Raw genomic sequence first — 20,810 nt, 5'->3', positions numbered from 1 at the left:
TCCAGAAACTGGTGAGGAAAACAAACAGTAACAAAGTAGGTGGAGTATAGAGGAAGAACATCATCACAGCCAATTATATCAGGGCTCTTTCTTGCAAGAAGTAGAGAGAAAAACTGCGTCCTCAGGTTAAAAGCTAATTCAGAGACTCAAGGGTAACATTTCAGTGTGAATCCCAGCAGAAAATTTATAGCCCATAGCCACAAATTGTCATCAGCTGGTGCAGTGCTCTAGCCTGCAGTGCAGCTATGCTGGCTGATGTGCCAGGAGGACACATTTGTAACAGAGCTTTTTATAGGCAAAATATAATTGAACAGGCATTTGCATGGAAAAGCAAAATATACAAATTGGAGGCTATTCAAGGTCATTTCTAAGGCTTCTTGAAATATTCTTAAAATAGCTCCTAACAACTGCAAAACATCTTTTGCCGGTTTCCTTGTTTTGTTTTGGTTTGGTTTGAAGTAAACAGGATACATTTCTTAATTTTACATAGTTTCTTTTGACTGAATGGGTCTCAGAAAACCTGGGCTGCCACTGCTGGGTGGAGGCCAGAAACCTACAGGCATGCTGTAGGCCGAGTAGGGGCAGCAGCAACATCCATTTTGGTCATGAGCAGCTCTTTGGAGGTAAACAACTGAGGATCTTCAGAGTTCAGCCTCTTATTCATACTGCTGCCCTCTGCAGCAGTAGCATCTGTACATATGATTTGTTCTATGTGTAGGAACAGGTTATTTAAAGGGAAACCTACCACATCTCTGCAAAGGCTGCCTTGCAAAGGCCTCTACAGAAAGACTTCCATAAAGTAAACTCACAGGTATTTATTTCTTCTGCCTTATCTCAAAACAAGACAGAATTATAATTATCTTGGGTCAAAACCTTTAACTAGGGAATATTTAAAATGTGATTCATGGCTCCCTCACTATCTCCTGTTCTGTAAAACACAGGACTATCAGACTTCTTGGAGGGTGGGTAGAAGAACTTGCAATGAGGGAATAAACAGAAAGTGATCTATACAAACCATTTCACAGCTGTTGAGTTTTGTAAGCTGTGCAACTCCTGCAAGAGTTGCAAGATTGAGCTAGCAAGCAATAAGATGAAAGATAAAAAGCGTTATCACTCCTCTTATGTGTATCTCACCATTTCCTATGAGAGGCGGCAAGGCTGGGGCTTTGGAAGGTGGAATGGGGTTCAGTCTTGGAAGCATTCCATTAACTTGTTTCAACCTTTCTAATTTCACTTGCTCCATCCATTTGGTCCCTGTCATATTCCTCCTGGCCTGTAAGCCAAGTGCTGTGGTGGCTGTGGAAATGGTAGAGTCCATGATTGGGGTTTCATCGATGACACTGAGGTCTCCTATACTACCACCACCGGTCAGAGTAAGCTCGATCCCATTGTTGGAATAGTTGCTGATGGGGGACTGTTCGCTGCTGCATGTAGACTGACCACCAGGGCTTGGCTGAGATGTCTGTTGGAGGGAAGTAAGAGACAAGAGTGTGAGGATTAAGCAAACAATGTTAACCAGAGCATTTGTGCTAAATGAAGGTTAAATGGAGCCAAAGATACAGGTATAGAAAAGTTCAGCCTTAAATGATAACAGTGATCATTCTTAAGGAGACTTTATAGATATTGGCTTCAGCTGCAGTGAAGGGCATTGTAAAACACAAGATTAAATTGCCTTTCACATGTTGCTGATGGTATACAATAGATCTCCATAAGACATTTATCTGAGTTATTCCCAGAGTTACTTCTATCACTTCAAGCCATTTATGAGCATGTATGGATGGATACCCTACTTTGCTTTTGTGCTCTTCCCAACTGAAGCTGCAGCTCAGAAAACCAAAGGAGAATTCAGCCATGTTACAAGGTATTAGTTTACACTGCTAAGCTTGCAAGCAAACAAATAAACAAGACTTCAATAACATTGGAATTTTGGTTTTTTAATTAGACTTGTGGCTAAAGAATGTAAGCATTTTCCAGGCTTAGGGCTCATTGTTACAAGCAGTGGTTGGCCTGAAATGTTGGCATGTAATAAAACAAGGACAAAGCATCAGTGCAAAAAATACTGTATCATATTATCAGCATCCCATGACCCTGGCAGCACTCAGGTCTAACTTACATCTCCTCTTACACCTAACTTATACCACCTCTGTCCTGAATCAAGCAGGTAATGATCTACTAAATCAAATCCTTTGTTTCATCAGAATTTAAGATTTTAAGTGCAAGAATTTAAGTAGACAATACAGACTGTTAATCTGCAGGGATATAAACATGCCACAATAACATCTTTCTTAACAGGGAGTGCTCCCTGCTGCTCTAGCAGAACTTTTGCTGTGGGGAAACACAGGCTTGATTTACTTTTCAGACTTTTTATAAAGTTCTCTCAAAAGAATGGGAAAATTAACAAACTTACAGACAAAACAGAGGAAGACAGACAGAAGTCTCTGAACTTAATATCTCACTGTAAGGTTCTATCAGTGTGATCACAAATCAGTGGGGCATGCAGTATTGTTTTGCTCACAAGAACAGTTTCATGTAAGTATTTAACTTTAAGGGCTTCTGATGTGGTTTTGTTCTTTGGGTTTTTTTTTTTCTACCACTCTGTGATCTTTATGTACATTTTACTGAAAAATGCTGTCTAGAATTTCTGAAGTGCCAGAGACAACTCTCACTTTAAACATCAATGAATGAAGACACAGATTCATGGCACTATTGTAGTTTCATATGCCCCTAAGGAGTACATTTGAGATTCAATAACTATTTTATTATTTCTAACTTCAATGATGATGCTTAGAATTTATGAGGCTACACTGAGCAAGTTCATTTCCAAATCCTGGCCATAGTAGATTTGGTGACAAGAATAGAAATAACAGTTATTATATGGAAGAAAGTTTATGCTTCTGGACAATAGATCCATGCCATATGGAAGAAGAGTAATAGTTATCAGAAGCCTGTTCTTGTAGCACATGTCAAGATCACAGTGAGGTAGGGTGCAGAAACAAGAACTGTATTATGCAGGACATATACTTCTAGATGTGTAATACAGAAAACAAATGGATGTCTCATCTAGAGGGGAAAGTACAAAGACACTTCTGAAGATACTTCACCAATATAAGCCAGATTTTTCACATGTCAAGTGTTGCAAAATGTTCACAACACATTACAACTGGGAATGCGCTTGATGGATTGCACATTACTAAATAAAGGGATGACTGAACAACAGGCAGAAGACTAAAATAAAAACATATATATTGTTGCAATAAGAAAAATAGCAGAAAAGTTAAAATGCCCTCACCTTATTACCCACTGTCCTTAGGAAGTTAGAATAAGACATTTAAGAGCATTAGACAGAAAAGACATTGGATTAGTTGAAAACCAGAAAATATACCTTAATTCATACATGCAATGAAAAGCAAGAAACACAGAATTATTTTTAAAATATAATTTTCACTGAGAAATATTTAATACTATGTAAGCTCTAGGCATTAGTACCCATCTTCTAAAAATTTTCCTGTTAAAACTGTGTTCAACATGCCTCAAAATGCTGCACGTTTACCTAGCAAAGCAGAAGAGGTATTGCTCCTTTGTAAACTAAGAGAGTTATCACCAAAGATGGCAGAGGACCTCCTTTAGACTTCAGCAGGAGCTTATCATCAGCCCTTCAAAGGTTTTGAATTCACTATTAATACTGAACAGTTTGAGCATAAGCCTTAGGCACAACATAGCATTAACTCATATTTCAGTGAGTAATCACTTCGAATTGCAGCATGATTAGCAGTATGAGCAGAATTTGGAGGGCTCATATTTGTAGTCCCCAAGGGATGGATACAGATGAATCATAGACCCAGATGGGGAAGAGGATGGAGTGGCTGCCTTTGAATTAACCCCTGTGAAGAGGGCAGATGGCACAGGAAATTCAAGCAAATGAAATAACTTTAAGACAGCATCTCAAAAAATGAAATATAGTCCTTTCAACAGTTTAATGTAATACATTAAGGTAAACCAGAGAAAAGACCTGCAGACTGTCAATTCAACTTGATTTAGTTAAACTTGGACTAGGTTAACTTGAGTAAGTATCAGATAAACATAAGAGGTCACATCACAACAGAGACATTATTAAAAGATGCCCATCTGCTGTTTAAAAAAGTCAATTCATCCTGCTTCATTTCAGTTTGATCCATGATCCAAAAGCCTCAAGCCCCCAAAATATGATTGCTTTCCTAGGTTCTCAAAAAATTATGATCATCAATATCATAATTTTAGTCATTTGGACTTATGGTTTGGTTTGGTGGTGTTTTTGTTGTTTTGGTTTGGTTTGTTTTTTGGTTTGTTTTTTTTGTTTTTTTTTGTTTGTTTGTTTGTTTTTGTTTTGTTTAGTTTTGTTGTTTTTTGGTTTTTTTTTTAAATTCTGGCTTTCAGCCTGCAAGATTCAGATTAATCTTTCTTCTGGAAACAGAAGAGTGGAAAAAATGTTTACTTTTTAAAATAAAAACTCTGATTTTCTCATACTATGCTCATTCCAGAAGATGGAGCTTTTTTAAAAGAAACAATTATTGTGGCAGTTGCCAGCACTGCACTTATTCTATATTGCACAGACTATTTGTAATCCTTTTATTTGTTATTTCTTAAGCTTTAAAAACATTTTACAATGTAAACATAGAAGAAGACCTCAAAAAACCAAACCTTGTGAACTAGAGTTTACAGTTTACAGCATTTAGTAAAGAGATTATTAATTGGTTGCAGGAAGAAAAGGACAAAGGGAGTGGCACAGTGTATTGCATACCATTGGTTTTTCTGACTTGACCGCTTTCACTTGGAGGCATTCTTCACGCTTTGAGGTAGTGTTGCTGAGGTCCTTCTGCTCACCAATGGCACCCTGAGTCTGATGGCCTGGTGACCGGGTCTGAGAGTGGCTGCCTGGGTCTCTTGGTGGTGGAGGCCTTGGGTGGATATCTCCCCGCTGCTTCTTGGTGACGTGTGCCTCTGGGCCATGCACGGTCTTCACGTGCTTCCGCAGAGAGCTGGGGTCTGTGTAGCGCTTCGTGCAGCCTGGTATCTTGCAAACATATGGTTTCTGACAAGACACAAAACCACCCATATTGGATTTTATTCCATGTGGGACTCCTGAAGAACTCATCGGAGCACAGTTGGTGTCACAGTTATACACTTTCACGGTTAATTTGTCACCTAATCTATGGTCTCTACAAATGAATCATAGAATGGTTTGGGTTGGAAGGGACTTTAAAGGTTATCTAATTATTCACTCCCTTCCCAATATGGGCAAGGACTCCTTGGTCAAAACCACATTCAAACATGGCTTGAACACCTCTAGGGATGGGGCATCCACAGCTTCTCTGGGAAACCTCTACCAGTGCATCATTACCCTCACAGTAACCAGTTTCTTCCTTATAACTAATCTAAATCAACCCTCTTCCAGTTTAAATTGTCCTATCAAATTGTGACTGCACCTAGTCAAAACCATTAGTTCCCCTTGGTTCGGAAGGTAGCAGCTAGTGCTGTACAGTTGATTGAGGGCAGAGTCTCTCATGGGTACCAACTGGCACAGCTTTCATTTATCTTAGCAGAAGAGTCAACTCAGCTATGGCAATTTATGAAGACTGATTTAATTTTCAACCCTGTCCATTGCCCTCAGCAGTTTGATAGTGTTCCCACTATGCCTAGTACCTGCTACTTGACACTGAGAGAAATAACCTCCTTCATGAGATGCTGGGCCATTTGTTCAGGCAGAATTAAGTGAGGAAGCTTTTTTTTTCTGGCTCCTTCAGATCACCAGTACAATGTCAAAGCATAAGATACAATGCCATGAACACTTTCACATTGCCACAATATATGCTCTAGTTCTATTATTGCTGCTACTAGCATAACTCATCACTCATTTTTTTTAGAAACCACTTTCTTTATCTGTGGATTTCTATAGCTCACTAAGCAATGTAGAATAAAGTAAATTTACTGTCTTATAAACAAAGCCTTAACAAAGCCTTTTTTCTTGTATTATGAAGGGATTAGAAAGAAGAGCTGAGCACTTCCTAAATCCTTTAATTGCCTCAGGAAGCAAAGTATTGTTCACTCATTTTCATTAGTGAATTGTTTCAAATAAACTACTATTTTAAAGGGGTTTTTTTATCCTAGTTTTCAAAAAATTGAAAGAGACCTTCATGCAGAGTTTCTCAGAGGGATTCTCTGTCTGCTTATACATGGCACTGTGGAGCCTTTGACAAATATAGCTTCGTCATAGCTGTCTAAGGCCTGAGACTGCTTCCACTGGCATCAGTGGAAAAAACCCTCCCATTTACTTGAATAGGAGCAAAAATGAGCAATTTAGAGATGATGTTGAGCTACTGAGGCATGTTTTCTCATATTGCTATGGAAGTATAAGTCACTTAGCTCTCCTCTGCATGAGTAAGGATATCGTCATCAAGATATGTCAACTGCTTTTAAAGCTCTCTGTACGTTACCTACTTAAAACCAAAATGGCACAGCAAGCAAATGCTGATTTGGTCTGTGCTTTTCATTGTATTCACATCACTCCACCAGCATATGCTGCCTTAAAAGATTAGCCTGTTTTGGTGTGAAGTAATGGTGAAGAAATGTTTCATTTGCCCCTGTGGCTGCACCTATCAGAAATCATGTTCAGCATAAAATTTCTCTGATTGACTTACTGGTAAACACAAAATTCTGAACTTAAACAGGGGCAGGTCACATCACTAAGTGTGAGAAGGTTTAACCCATCAACTAGACAGCACACAGATTGGTTCAGACAGTGAATGAAAAAAGAAAGCTCGGGCAGCTATTGGCAAGACTTGGTGAACTTCCTTCTACCTTGGTGACCATTCATGAAATCACTGCAGGGCTTCAGAGCCATTATTAGTTGGGCTGCTGAAAACACACACGGCAGAGATGAGGAAACTCAGAGCTATGCAATGCCATCTGCTTCCTTTGTGAGTGAAGAGTTGCTGCAGGGCGGGGACTGGAAGAAGATGAATGCCCCCTGGAGATCTGCCGGCCCTAGTGCATGCCTGCGACAGACCTGACGGCCAGCTAGAGAAAGATACAGGCTGTGCGGAAATAGATATGGCTGCTATGGTATGTCCGGCCCTTCCAGTACTTCCCGGTTTAGGCTAGAGGTGAAGGAGTATAGGGACGTGTCAAGGAGGAAAGAGTGGACTCTGAGATGTGAGGTTGAGGTGATGTAACTCTCTGTGCAACTTGAAATGGGGCAATAAAACAAAGACAATGCTAGAAGATGGTAAGAGTCCCAAAAAAAGGAGGCAGCAGTAATAATGAGATGTTACACTGAAAGCTTGGAAACAGCTGTGACTGCCAAAGCTGGCTTCCTCAAGAAAGGTCATATTTATTCTGCTGCATCCCTAGTCCATGAGGTCTGTTCAGGACTGGAAAGGAAGAGTGAGAGAGGCCAGAGAAGAAGAAAAAGGTGTAACTCAGACCTTAAATGCAACCCATGATGTCTAATGTGGAGACTGTGGCTGTCTGCAGCACCCCAAAGTATGCTGGGGAAGCTGCATCCCAGCACATGCCTGGTGCCAACACAGGCATGGGGACGGGTCCAGGCACTCAATGAGCCCTTCCAGCTCAAGATGGAAAAATAATTCCAGCTTTACAGGGAAAACAGGATCTGTCCCTGGTTAATACATGTGTTTCCATTAGACTCACTTGTTCAAAACTCTCCTACATGTAATAAATTGCCAGGTCTGTATGACGTACTGTGCTGCTAAGAGGCATTCAGATCTTGCATTCCTTTCAGGTTGCTGAGGGTTGCTGTGCCTGTCCTCTGTAATACACTGCTTACATTGACCAACTGTAAGTCTGTTCAGCACAGAATTATATTAATCTTTTGAAGCTGTGATTACTTACCTCATTGGAATGAGTCCTGTTTTGGTGCTTGGCCCTGTCAGATGCATTGGAGAAAGCTTTGTTGCAGCCTTCATGTTCGCACACATAGGGTTTCTCTCCAGTGTGAGATCTCAAGTGCGTTTTCAAGTTTTCTAATCTGGAGTAGGCCTTTGTACAACCTTCAAACTGCAGATGAGAAATAGTTCTAGTTTAGTTTTAATCTTTGGACTTGCAGGAAACTGCAAAAGTGGACTTAAAAAAGTTTAGAAATTTTCCAAGCCTTCATAACCTTGTCCAATGTAGTTTTGATTTGAAGGGTTTTAATTTTATCCAAGCAAACTCTACCACAACTCAAGTTAAAATGCTTTCAGCATTATGTAAATCTTCTCTTACAGGAGAGAAGTATTTGTGTACTTCAACTAAGACTGAAATCCACTGCAAAGCCATCAGGAGACTGGTGGCCAGCAGACAAGCTCTGTAACAGAAAGTGCCTTTAAATAATTAGGTAAACTGAGCCCTATTTAATTATGCCCTTTGGAGTTTCTTTGTACTTTAAACCTTAGGAAGTGGGCCAAATCATCCAGGGAATCCCCTCTCTTAAAGCTTTTGTCATCTGTTTGTGCTGGATAACAAAGCAGACATGGCACTCTCTTCTCCACAAAAGTCTGACAGACAAGAACTCGGAATGCAGCACTCATCCTGCTGTTTGTTCTCTGCACAGCTCCTGCTTCCCTGTACAAACCTGGAGCCCTCGCCTCTTTACTTACAGTGCATTTGTGTGGCTTTTCCCCTGTATGTCTCCTCATGTGGACCACCAGCATATATTGAGCTTTGAAAGGTTTCTGCTCCCGAGAACAGTCCAGCCATCGGCACACAAACTCTTTCTTCTCACCATGTATGTGGTCATTGTTGATATGCTGTTCAGGTGGAATAGAGGTTACAGTTTAACAGAATTACAACATCTGCTGCAACAGCTTAACAGAAACACAACATTATTGTAATTTTGCACTGGAAGAGCACCAGAGATTCAGGTGTGAACCAGGTCCTTGTGGTTCCGAAATAATAAGATAATCTGCGCTTCCAAGTGACCACAGGGTTCAAATTATAGATCCTACTGGAAGTCCACTAAGGCCCATGAATTTTCTTCTACTGAGATCAACAGGCTGTGGACCAGGCCTCAGGGATTCAAGCTGATAAATGGATCCTGGATAATCTCATGTACGGCTCCACTTGTGTGATTCACATTGGGTGCTGCTTTTGCAGAGCAGGGAAGTGTTACTTAAGTGCTGATCAATATAAACAAGATTTACAAAATCAGGCCTTTAGAAACATATTCTCCAACCTGAAAAATCAACAGAACTGCTAAACTAAGTTTCCACCCCAAATTTTAACTCATTCCCTGCTAGCCATATTTTCTTTCAGTAAATGTATTTGGTTCAGTAAATGTACAGGTCATGGCAGTGGAAATAAGCCCCTATACACTGTGAATATAAACTCTGAGTACGGAAGCATACATCAAGCCAGTTTTTGCCATTGCCAAGATTGGCTCTGTCTGAATGTGTGTGGGAGTGACAGCTGCCCCAGCCCTGCTGACTCACAGGCACGTCTTTCTATGGTCAGTGTCATCCACATGAGTGTACCCAGAAGCAGGACAGGGTTGTATACCTTGTACTCTTTCACAAAATTAGCTTGTTCTGTTTCTTTCACTAAAATCTAGTTCAGAAAAGCATTTTGAAATGGATTTAATTCTCTATGTGTTTGAATAGAAACAAGCAGGTGAAGCAGGGCCAGCCTCAAAATTGGTTTGTTTTTTTTTTTTAAAAGGTTTAACTGAATTTTTTTTTTGTACATCTTTAGAAAACAAAAAAAGAGAAAACTACACCTGGACTTTCAGAGTCTTTTTTCCACTAGGAGCTACCCCACTCATCCTCCCAGACACTCTTGGAGGTATCATTCCACACTGCCGTACTTCTGTCATTGTGCCACTAGATGGCTGCATTACTCAGCGAATGACATTATTCCCACTAAGGTACCACCAAAAAATCTTTCCAGTTTTTATTTGATCACAGCACAGGGATGAAATCTGTATCTGTTCCATAATGGGCCCACAGAAAATGCCAGCTGTATAGAAACTCATTAGTTCATACTGGAACACCAAGAGGATAATCCCAATCTTTTCTGAAGTCTTGAAATCAGTCAGAAAGCCACATAAAATGACGTATGTTCAAAATTATGCACCACTGCCATGGAAAACAGACATGCTTGTAAAAGATGACAGATCTTTTTCTGAAACTTTATTGCCATTTTTTTAAAAGTCGTTATGGGGCACAGGATGCATGAACAGAGCAGAGGTGATGGGTAACATACGACTTGTAATCTGCAAGAGTTAATGTTCCGAGTGCAGATCTGTATTCATAATACACACACCTGTGACAGAAGCATATACATACCCTGCTCTGTGAAATGGCATCAAAAGACTTCAATGAGGGCAATGTGTGTTATTTCTTGAAAGAGAAAGAAGTAACAGGACGACATTAAATGCATTCAAGCAATTCATAGCCGAATCTCTCTGTAAACATTACAGACTGTGTGTTATGTGGTTAAACCTACACAGCCACAAGGGGGATTAAACTTGAGTGTGTGACACAGGCTTTCCATTTGATACAAAAAACCTCAAGGCTGGATCAATCACTTCACCACAGCACCTCCTTTGACCTCCTGCTGTGTGGACACTCAGGCACCCTGGAAGCTCTTTCAGGGAAAATCTCCATAGGACAGTTTTTTCTCTTTGTCCCTGCAAATCAGCTTGCTCCCTGCGCTCTAGACCTCTAACCTTTCACAGCATGAGAATCCTCTGAAATTGACCTTTCTCATGGGCCTAAAAATCCTTTCTTCACTCCCGCCCCAGCCCAGGCTCACTGCAGCAGCTGACAAAGCTTGCCAAGAGTGGTGATGATCATTTGCCTCTCTCCATCACTGGCTTACCTGTCAAATATCTTGTGATCGTCCTCTGGTCTCTCACAACTGTGGCTCTCCATACATATTTGCCCTGCTCTCTTACTCTATCCATCCTTTCCTAGACTCTCTGATCTTCTTACAATCAAACCCCTCTTTATGCTGTTTTCCCTCATTGTTCTGATGCTACCAAGTGGCCCCTGAGAGTTCACCTGCAAATCCATCTCATTCTCATTCAATCCCTCTGAGAGCCTCACCTTTAGGGAAAGCTTGGAATAAATGAGCCTGTGATCTGCTAATCTGGTAAATTATTTGGTTCACAGGTGAGCTGCTTAATTGCTTTTTGCAGAGGGGTCATATTTTAGCAGCCCTACAAACATCTCCAAATACTTAAAAGTCTGGTCTGGAGGAAGACACTTGCTAGAAAATCAGCACCAGCAGTGCTCTTAGGTAAGGAGACTCACAGTATTTGTCATCCTGAGATTCAAACACCCTCACTTGCTGCTCAAGTTATGATGAGAAAACTTGTCAGTCATCTACTATGGACATATAGGCAGAACTACACAAATGCAAACCATAAACTGAATCTACACTGGGATTTTTTTACCATTATCATTTGACAGAAAGAATGTGCAATTTTTACATGTGTTTAAAGAGGAGGGAGGTCTCACTGTGCAAACAACATCATTTAGAAAAGTTCAGAAGTTTGTGAACTCTGGCATTCAGGTTCTTTGACTCAGATAATTACTGTTGGATTTTACACGGTGTTTTTGGCTCCCTGGTCTCTATTATGAGAGGAAATGAACAGTTTTGAGCTTGTAAAACAAAGAACAGTCAGGAATTATAGTATTATGCAAAGCAGAAGCTTTGGTACAGTACAATAAGGAATTATAGGGTTTCAATTTATAATCTGTTTGTAACCTTATTACACCCATGAAATGTCACATTCCAGGGACTAGATCAGAAGGATTTTTTTTTTCCTGGTGAAATTGAATTTTGATGCAGTTTCAGGGTGTGAAAAGGCTTTTCTTTTAATTTTGTGGACCCAAACCTGCAAGTTTTACTTATGTCCATAATCCTTATTACAGTAAATAGCTGCATGAAAGCCAGTGATATTACTCCCTAGTGTCAGGTTTGCCAGCATAAGGCTCTGAAGCATCAGCTCTCTATTATTAAGAATTTCTGACCTGAAAAAAAAAAAAATTAAAAGCTGGAATTCTACAAGCTATCTCCCGTTGCACACAGCTCCAAAAAGCTGCTGAACAGGGGTCATTTGCAGAATACCAGTCACTTTCATGCTACTTCAATGCTTATTACCAAATGTCTGTTTGTCCTGGCTCATTTTCTATTCTTTAAAAAATGTTGTTATTATCATCCAGTTGCAAAATACCCTAAAACGAACAGAGGGAGCTGACCTAAATACTGATTTTAGTCTCAGAATGACCTGCCTTTGAAGGAGGAAGCTCTGAGATGGATTTCAATTCCAGAGCATAAAACCCCACCAGATTAATTGAAATCAAGGCTGAAGTTTGCCTGTCATCTCTACTGGGCAATCTCAAAAACCAGAGGTAACAGGAAATTCAATCCACAGTATCCTGGAAGCATAAATACTTAAATGGTAAGAAATACTATTGAAAAGGGAATGTCTTAAATTATGCATGTTCTCATATAATCTATACCAACTGTACCTGTTACTGAATATTGTAGCAGATAAGATGAAGTGACACTGGAGGTAAGATCTGCAATAATCTTAAGTGTTCCATTTCCCTCCTCCAAGAGGGTTTTTACAAGAAAGGAGAATCTGCACATGTCCTAGCTGACTGCATGGTACCTGCTAGATATTTAATACATAAACAAAGGCCAAATGCCCTCGCACAGTAGTCAAACAGGAGGAAAAGCCTCTCCATACTAGTGTAAAAACTTAGGAACAACAGAAAAAGAATGTCACTTCAACTGAGATTGCATCTGCAAGCAAAGTGCTATTTGGTGGCAAGAGCAGAATATACTGGGAGAATCTCACATTTCTGTTTTCTAACCTAGACATGCTACCCTAGAGTGTAGGGGGAAACTGGGAAGAGACCATGTTGTATTGGTATAATGTGCTAAGTCAGTAGTTGAGTGAAAGGTGTATCACCATTGCCAAAATTAGGTTCAATTTCAGTTATACAATGACAACTTCACACTTTTATCTTCTCACAGCTATTTCCCTCTATTTTAAATATTAAAAAGGAGTTGCTAAATAACTTCTCACTTGACCTCACCACTGACATTAAGCAGAGGCAGCATTTAAACCATCTTCTAGCAAAAATCTCCCCCTGTACTGTACTGCCATAAAAAGCAGAACCAGCAGAGCTGCTGACTTTGATGCATAAGGGACAAAGTGTGAAAGGTGAAGAGGCATCGCAGTGGAACAGCTGCTAAACACAGCTCATCCAGCAGCTGCACGAGATCTGTGGAGCCCACAGAGAGGACATATGCAGAGGCTGTGTCTGGCAGTACCAGACTGGAAAGCTCTGAAGCTGGTTTGGAAGGGGATTAGCTGTCCCTGACCTGCAAGTCCTGCAGGGAACACTTTTATTTCTGTGTTTTGCATAGGGAATGTAGATTTGTCCTTAAACCCACATACAGTTAGAAACAGGTTCCTAGTCATCAGGCCTATCCCCTTGCTATGGCAAGTCCCACTGCACGTAATCCTGATCACGAACAGAGCTTCAGCTTCCAAGTACCTTGGTGATCAGCTCCCTATGGTCCCAGTGGAAGGCGCTTCTAGGAACTCACTCTTCTGCTGGTTAGCAACTAATTTCTAGCTTTGATTTATTCGCAGCCAATTTATATTCATTTGTTGTCGTGCCAACGCTATCCTTTAGCTTAAACAGCTCTGCTTTCCTGCAGACTGTTTAGTTCTCTCCCTTCCCCACCCTAACTAACTGGCAGACAGCACTCTCCTCTCTGTCTTCCTTTGCTGGATTAAAATGGTCTTCTCTTCAATGACCAAGTCCTCATTCCCTCCTTAACCTGCTTTGGCTTGAGGTGGGGAGGTCTGTTTCATTTGTCATTTTGTTCCCAGATTCCCCATTGCCACTTTGAGGATTGTATTAGTCCATCAGTTGCTCTCTCAGCCTTTTCACCTGCTCTAGTACAACTTCAGTCTTCTTGACCAGAATAGTGTGAAGTACACCAGGGCTCACCAGACTTGGTGTAACAGAATTCAAACTTCACTGTCACCACTTAGATGCAAGTACAGATCTCACATTCACTTTAGACTTGAGACTATTACCAAAGCCTCTGAGTACCTCACAGCTTTTGAATGTACCTCTCCTAACAACAAACCTCAGCAAAAATATCTTCTACTATGGCCACAGTTGAGACAAAGACTTAAGGCCCAGGAAAGCTAAAGGCCACATTAATAAAAGATTTTAGATCTCTAATTCCTACTAAAAGTAGTCACTTGCTCATGAGTGGTGCACATACTTCTGAGGTTCTTGACCTACACAGCTTCCTGAGATAGCCAAATGACTGTAAAAAGAATATCAGTGATCAGAACAGTGACAGGGCAGCACTTAAGCAAGTCCCCAAGCTTGCCTGCTCCCTAAGGAGGGATGCAATATGCGACTCATCACTGCTCCTTGTTACCATTTTAGGTAGTCAGGCAACTGAGAGATGACATCAGACTGGCCTCCCTACCATCTCATTAACATCTTGATAAAGGTTGGCTCCATGATCCACAGCAACATGAACAGACAAAGGCACTGTAAAAAAGTCAGGATATAAAGGAGGTCCTGGTGAGCCAGGAAATCTCCTGTGACAATAGAAATCTCATTGTGAGAAGGAAAAAAATTGCATCTCAATGGAGTGAAACTGCAGCAGACTTCTCGGACACATTCCAATCACTGCAATTGAGTCTCTCTCTAACCTCTGTGACTTTCTGTTAAAACAATGCATGCATTTTAATTTCCTCTTATCTGATAGAAAATAGGTTCAGATCCTGTCTGTCCTTTCCTTACTAAAGATTTTGCAGGTACAACCAGGCTAAACAGTCCTAAGAGACCAATGTCTCCTCCCTGCTGTTCAAGCTGAGAATACACTTTTGACCTCATGTCCTTAGGGTGGAGTAAATACTTAAGCCATTTTTAGTTCCTGAGATGGAAGAAGCACTTAAGCTGCTTTAAGCCCTTATGGTGGCATAAACACTTAAGCTGGTTTCAGTTCCTAAAGCCAAGTGGAAGCTATAGCTATACATGAAGAACTCTGCACTTCCAAATAGGCACATGCCTGTGGAGAAGCTCAGAGAACTATCTCCAGTCTTGTTTCCTTTCCTTTGGATGCACTTACTGTTATTCCATTAGAGTTCTTGATGCTGTCTTTCATACTTTATGGAAGATTCAAGAAATGCTGTTGTGACAGTTCTCTGCTAATGCTGATTAGCAACATGACACTTAATACAATTTGCTGATCTGGCCCAAAGCAAGTCAGTGCCTCCACAGTCTTGACACCTTTACTAAAATGGAGTACACACAGTTAAGATCATCTAGATCTTAAAAGCATTGCACAGCAATTTCCTTGGTGTATAATTAATACAATAAATAGCCTGTGCACTGCACTCCTTACCTCACAGTGTTTGATCTTGTCAATCTCTATACTTAATTTTTTAACATTTTCCACTATTAACAAATTAAGCCCCTTGCTCCCCATAGATACGATCATGATTGCAAACTTAAAGGAAGACCAGTGACATGCCACATTTCATAATCAAATATTTTTTGGTTACATGTGAGAGGATTGTGGCTTTTTAAACAGTTGTAGTGGTTTAACACTAGCCAACAACTAGGTTCATTCCCACCAACCTACCCTACCAGGTTCATTCCCACCAACCCATGTCAGAAAGGATGGGGTGAATTGGAAAAAGGTAAAATCCATGGGTTGAGATAAGAATAGTTTAAAATCCAAAATAAAAAACTATAACAGCACTAATAATGATAATGATGAAAACAGAGATAAGAACAGGGACATGAATAATAGCCAAGAGAAACAAGCAATGCACAATACCCTTGGTCACCACCTGCTCGCTGATGCCCAGCACACCCCTGAGCAGCAATTGGTCATCCCAGCCAAATTCCCCCAGTTTATATCCCAAGCATAATGTTCTGTAGTATGGAATATCCCTTTGGTCAGTCTGGGTCAGCTGTTCCCGGCTGTATACCCTTCTCAGCTTCTTGTGCACCTGCTCCCTGGCAGAGCATGGGAAACTGCAAAGTCCTTGACTCAGAGAAGCACCACTCAGCAACAAATAAAACATCTGTATGTTATCAATCTTATTCTCATACTGAATCCAAAATATAGAATGTACCAGCTATTAGGAAGAAAATTAGCTCTATTCAAGGCAAGGCCAGGATAAAAGCATTACAAAATTAAATATATATATATATATATATATATATATATACACTGCAAATATTTGTAACTCCAGTGTGACTAAAAATGCTTTACTCATTAAGGAAAAAAAAATAGTACATAAAGAAAGTTTCAGTTAAAAATGGTTATTTCAAAAAGGAGTGAAGCATGTGGAAAATTGGAAATGTAACTTACCTGTTTTACAAACTTAACATTTGAACTCCGTGTCCATGATTGTTAATAATTATAAGACTAAAAAGAGACTTCAGTCAGCACTCCAGCTGAATTCATGCTTGAAGCTCATTTATTACTGTGCTGTTCTGGATACCCATTTCTGTCCTTTGAGAAGTGACAACAGCAGTCAATGAAGAAAGGGAGGAATCAAAATTAGAAGCCCTAAGTCAACTGGAAAATTATGATGATTATACTTGGGATAACCCATCTACGTAGAAGGACGGAGATGACAGGCATGCAAGGGCAGCATGGAAACCAATAGCTGGAAGAGGGGATGGAAACAGTAAGAAAGGAGGACTCCAGTGTCTGAGGGAGCATGCCCAAATAAATCATAGACTGAAGGGAACCTCAGAGATGTTGTAACAAACAATCAGGGTCAACAGCTTTCTTGGACCAGCACAGCTGCCACTGGGAGAAGACTGGGTTTATAGTCATGTGTAAAAATTTAGTAAAGATCTGGGGTTCAGTGTAACACATGGACAGAGACTGTCCCTGTTTCATGGGCCATGCAAGTTCAGAAGCAAGGAATGCACAAAGGCCAAGAGCAATCAAACTAATAATAACTAATGAACTTTTGCATGTTGTGGAGTTCACTGAATGCCTGAGCAGGAATCATCTTTTTGCCTCAAATGCTGTTTAAGCAAGCCATGGTGAATCAAATTACTTTTTACATACGGGATTGGATAAGTCATGTTCTCTAAACAGGAAACTGTATTACTAACAAACAGGAATATACTAATTCAAAGGACACAGCTCACCAGGACTGTTTGCTTTTCACCTCCCTCCTTCAGCTGAAAATATAGGTTTGATTCTGATTATTTTTTTATCTCTCTGTCCTAACAACAGTAATAAAATTTCTAAATCCCCCAGTTAAAAAAATATGTATTTTCTTTCTGCTTCTCCTTTTGTTCTCTTGCAGTAAATCCTGTAGTTGTCTTTGTTGCCTATCAATAGGTTAAACATTTCCAACTTTTATATTTAAATGCTAAAGACAGAGAAGTCCCCACGGATACGTCAATCATTGGCTCTTGTACAAAGAAAATACTGTATTTTGCTCAGAAAAGCTTTCTGTGGCAATTTAAACACAGTGAGACAGACACAATATCCTGGAGAGAGGAAAACCTGCCTTATTACATTCCTGACCCAAGAGAAAGGATCTGCCCTTAGGATATAAAGGGAATCAGTGGGGGGGGGAAAAGAGAAAAGTTATCTAATCCTAAAAATAAAGACAGTGGTTCATAATACAGCATGACCTTCTTTTAATCTCTGATATAGCAGTTATCCAGTATGGATGTGACAGAATACCAACAGGGCAAACATCTTTCTTGTCAGGTTGGGACCAACTCCCTCAGCCTGTATCTGTTTCCAGGTTTTGGACAGCTTTTTGGTGGACTCTGGTACATTCTGTGGAGTGAATGGAACTTCTGGGATATTGCAGGGATTCTTTCCTAATAAGATCACATCTTGTTCTTGTTTCATTTAATATATATATATATTCACATATGTAGTACAGTTAAGTCTGTTAGCAGCAAAATGCACTCCCATCAAGGGCAATATTTTACAGCTCTCCCTTGATTTCCTGTGTCAGAGCATGCAACTATAAAGCAATGGGCAGAAACTGCATCTTTATTTGCTAAACCTGAAAATCTAAGAAATGAGATTCTGCAAGGACATCAACATAGAAGTTGTGGACATTAATCATTCCAGTTTTACAGTGGTAAGAAAAGTGTTTCAATGACTCAGGTCTGTTTCTTCTCTGATGTTCTCTTCCATAACTCTGTCAAAAATCAAGTGCCTTGTTTTCCTTGGACCTTGTGTTCTTGTATTTCTAGCTGGGGCACTAATAGGTGAAGCTGGCATGATACAGGAATTCCAGCTTTCTTTACTGCTTTTTTTTTCCCCCAGCTGTAGAGTGGTAATTTTTCAATGCATGCTGTCATGATAACTGGGTTTTACCATCTCCTCCAGCACTGATGCTTTGTATCACATTTCCCTTAGTTCAAGCAAGGTATCACAGCTTCCCTATTTTTTTTTTTTTAAAGGCTCCACTTCTCTCTTTAACCACCTGCCCAATCTGTGACTTGCCCCAGGACAGGCTAATTCCATTTTCGTGAGGAGGTTGCAGAAGGAACTGATAGTGGAAACCACAAGCCAAGTGCTCAAGTCAATTGTTCTCAAACAGGGATGTTTTGGTTAAATCTCTGCTCTCCAAGGAGGAGCCTTGCTCTCCTGAGAACTACTGAAGGAGGGAAAGATGCAAAAGGGTTGCATGAGGATGACAAATTCTTGGAGCACTGAAATGAAGGAGCCTGTAAGGCAGAAGTGCCCCTGCAGTGCTCCTGGAAGAGTAAAAGGGGCCAGCCACAAGCTGAGCACTCCTGGTATTTCTCCCAACACCTTCTCCTACCTGCCTGCTGTCTGCAGCGCTTCCCAGCTCTCCTGGGTGCCCTCCTGGCTGCCTCCTTGGCAGCGCTCCCTGCACAGTTCCTGCAGGTTGTGTTACACACTCCACACCACAGCAACAGTGCTGGCAAACTCTCCTCCAACTTCCACTTGCTTCAGGAGGATCTTTCCTGGTGTAGATTTAGTGTGTTTGAACACACAGGCTGAGAGCTGTTCTGAGCATCTAAACTGCTATGCTGACTGAACAAAAGCCTTTTGCTGTATGTTTTTTCTTTTTTAAAAGGCAACATCACAGGAAGAACTCCATTATAACTTTCAACTTCACCAAGACTTCAGGAATGCACAGAATTCACTTTTACAAAAATTAGCTTATAAATAAATAAATAAATAAACAAGTGTGTGTGTGTGTGTGTGTGTGTGTGTGTGTGTGCTTGTCTCACTTCTATCTTGTTTTTTTAATGCTCTTCACATTTAGGTCCTATTACACCTATAAATTATACCTTCTATTTAAAGGTCATATAATAAAAATATAGGGTAATTTGGCACCTGCAGTGTAACAAGGAGAAAAGCACAGGGAGAAAAAAAACAGGTGAAGTGTGTACCAGTGATAGAGAATTCAAACTTGGATTGGAAGACCAGGGTGGAATAAGAAAGTTGACAAAGGCCATTTGCTGAAGGGTGTCCAGACCCTCTGCTGACTACATGATGAAACTGTGATGTTGGTCTTAAAAATGTAATAGCAAGTGAAGGTGGTCTTCTCCCAAATTCTATGCTTTAGCCCTGTTTTTCTTACTTTCCTCTCATTCTTCTCCATCACACATGCATCCAAGCTCTCCTTACAGGCTTTCTGAGAGGTGGCTACAGGCAGGAATTCTACAGCTTGAGCTGAAAGAAGGGCTCCTGCCTTCAGGAAACAGCTTTACAGCATGGTTTCAAGGAGGTGCAATGCCTGTTCAAGTAATAAGTTCATAAGAGAGAAAATTCACATTGCTAAGCTCCATATTCCCCTCAGATCCATTAGACATTCCTCTCTCAATTAGCCAAAGCAGTAGTGCACAAACAAGGGAGAGGTTCTCCAACAGTTTGGATGGGGAAAAGGGTAAAGACTGTCCAAACATCTGCTTCACTGGTTCTAAGACTGTCAGTAAATGCTGCCTATAAAATGACACCTTCTAGGAGTGGCTGAATATGGAAGGAGAGAAAACCACCTGAGGCTCAACTTCAAAATTTTCTGCTTCACGATCTTTGCATTTAAGGATAAAAATTGATTTGACATGCAACGGCTGGAGAATTTCAGGAAAACCATGTTAAAAATCTCCCTCACAAGCAGTACCCAAGGTGAGCAATGACTTACTCTTCTTTACAAATCTGAACTCACATACATCTGCGTACAATCTTAAACAAAAACATAAAGAACTTACCTTAAAAAAAAATTGTAAAACTTGAACAGCTTGACACTTAGCATTGCTACAGATGTTAGTATCACACACTTAAAAGCATATATTCTATTTCTGGATTTTTCTCTCTGGCAAAGACAGACCACAGAGGACTCCTGCCAGCACACATGAGAAGGAAGTAATCATAAAGAGGCATTACAATAAAGTATTTCGTCTTATTTGCAAATAGTATGAAGGATGAAAATACCATTCCTGCTTTTGACAGAAGCACATCAGCACACACAAGGCAGAACTAAATACTTTGGATGTTTTCCCACATTTCTGCAGAAGACAAAAAACTATAGGCCTCTTTCTTACCACCATAACTCATCTGACTTCAATGGAAATCAGACCTGCTGTATATATTAAACCTGAAATTAACTATTCTACCCCCATATTGTTTGGCTTTGATAAATTCCAGCCATTGCTCCTGGCCAAGATGCACAGATCCTGGGTCAGTGAGCTCCTCTGCTGACATGAGCTCTTATGGCAGCCTGGAGCCCATTAAATTCAAATGGGTCCAAC

At 40.4% G+C, this 20,810-nt stretch overlaps 1 protein-coding gene across 10 annotated transcripts in view; it reads right to left on the bottom strand.

Moving 5' to 3' along the window:
* GLI3 (GLI family zinc finger 3) overlaps nucleotides 1-20,810 on the bottom strand; it is a 204,638-nt gene that overhangs the window by 6,871 nt on the left and 176,957 nt on the right. For all 10 annotated transcript variants that reach the window (XM_077786302.2, XM_021531961.4, XM_021531964.4 and 7 more), the window contains 4 exons: nucleotides 8,634-8,783; nucleotides 7,888-8,052; nucleotides 4,778-5,068; nucleotides 1,135-1,462 (listed from right to left, as the gene is read on the bottom strand). In XM_077786302.2, coding sequence (XP_077642428.2) covers nucleotides 1,135-1,462; nucleotides 4,778-5,068; nucleotides 7,888-8,052; nucleotides 8,634-8,783 — 934 coding nt within the window. The remainder of the gene's footprint in view (nucleotides 1-1,134; nucleotides 1,463-4,777; nucleotides 5,069-7,887; nucleotides 8,053-8,633; nucleotides 8,784-20,810) is intronic.

Source organism: Lonchura striata, chromosome 2, assembly GCF_050655825.1.
Source record: "Lonchura striata isolate lonStrDom1 chromosome 2, ASM5065582v1, whole genome shotgun sequence".
NCBI classification, from domain to species: Eukaryota; Metazoa; Chordata; class Aves; order Passeriformes; family Estrildidae; genus Lonchura; species Lonchura striata.
This window is presented reverse-complemented; position numbering and strand designations above follow the sequence as displayed.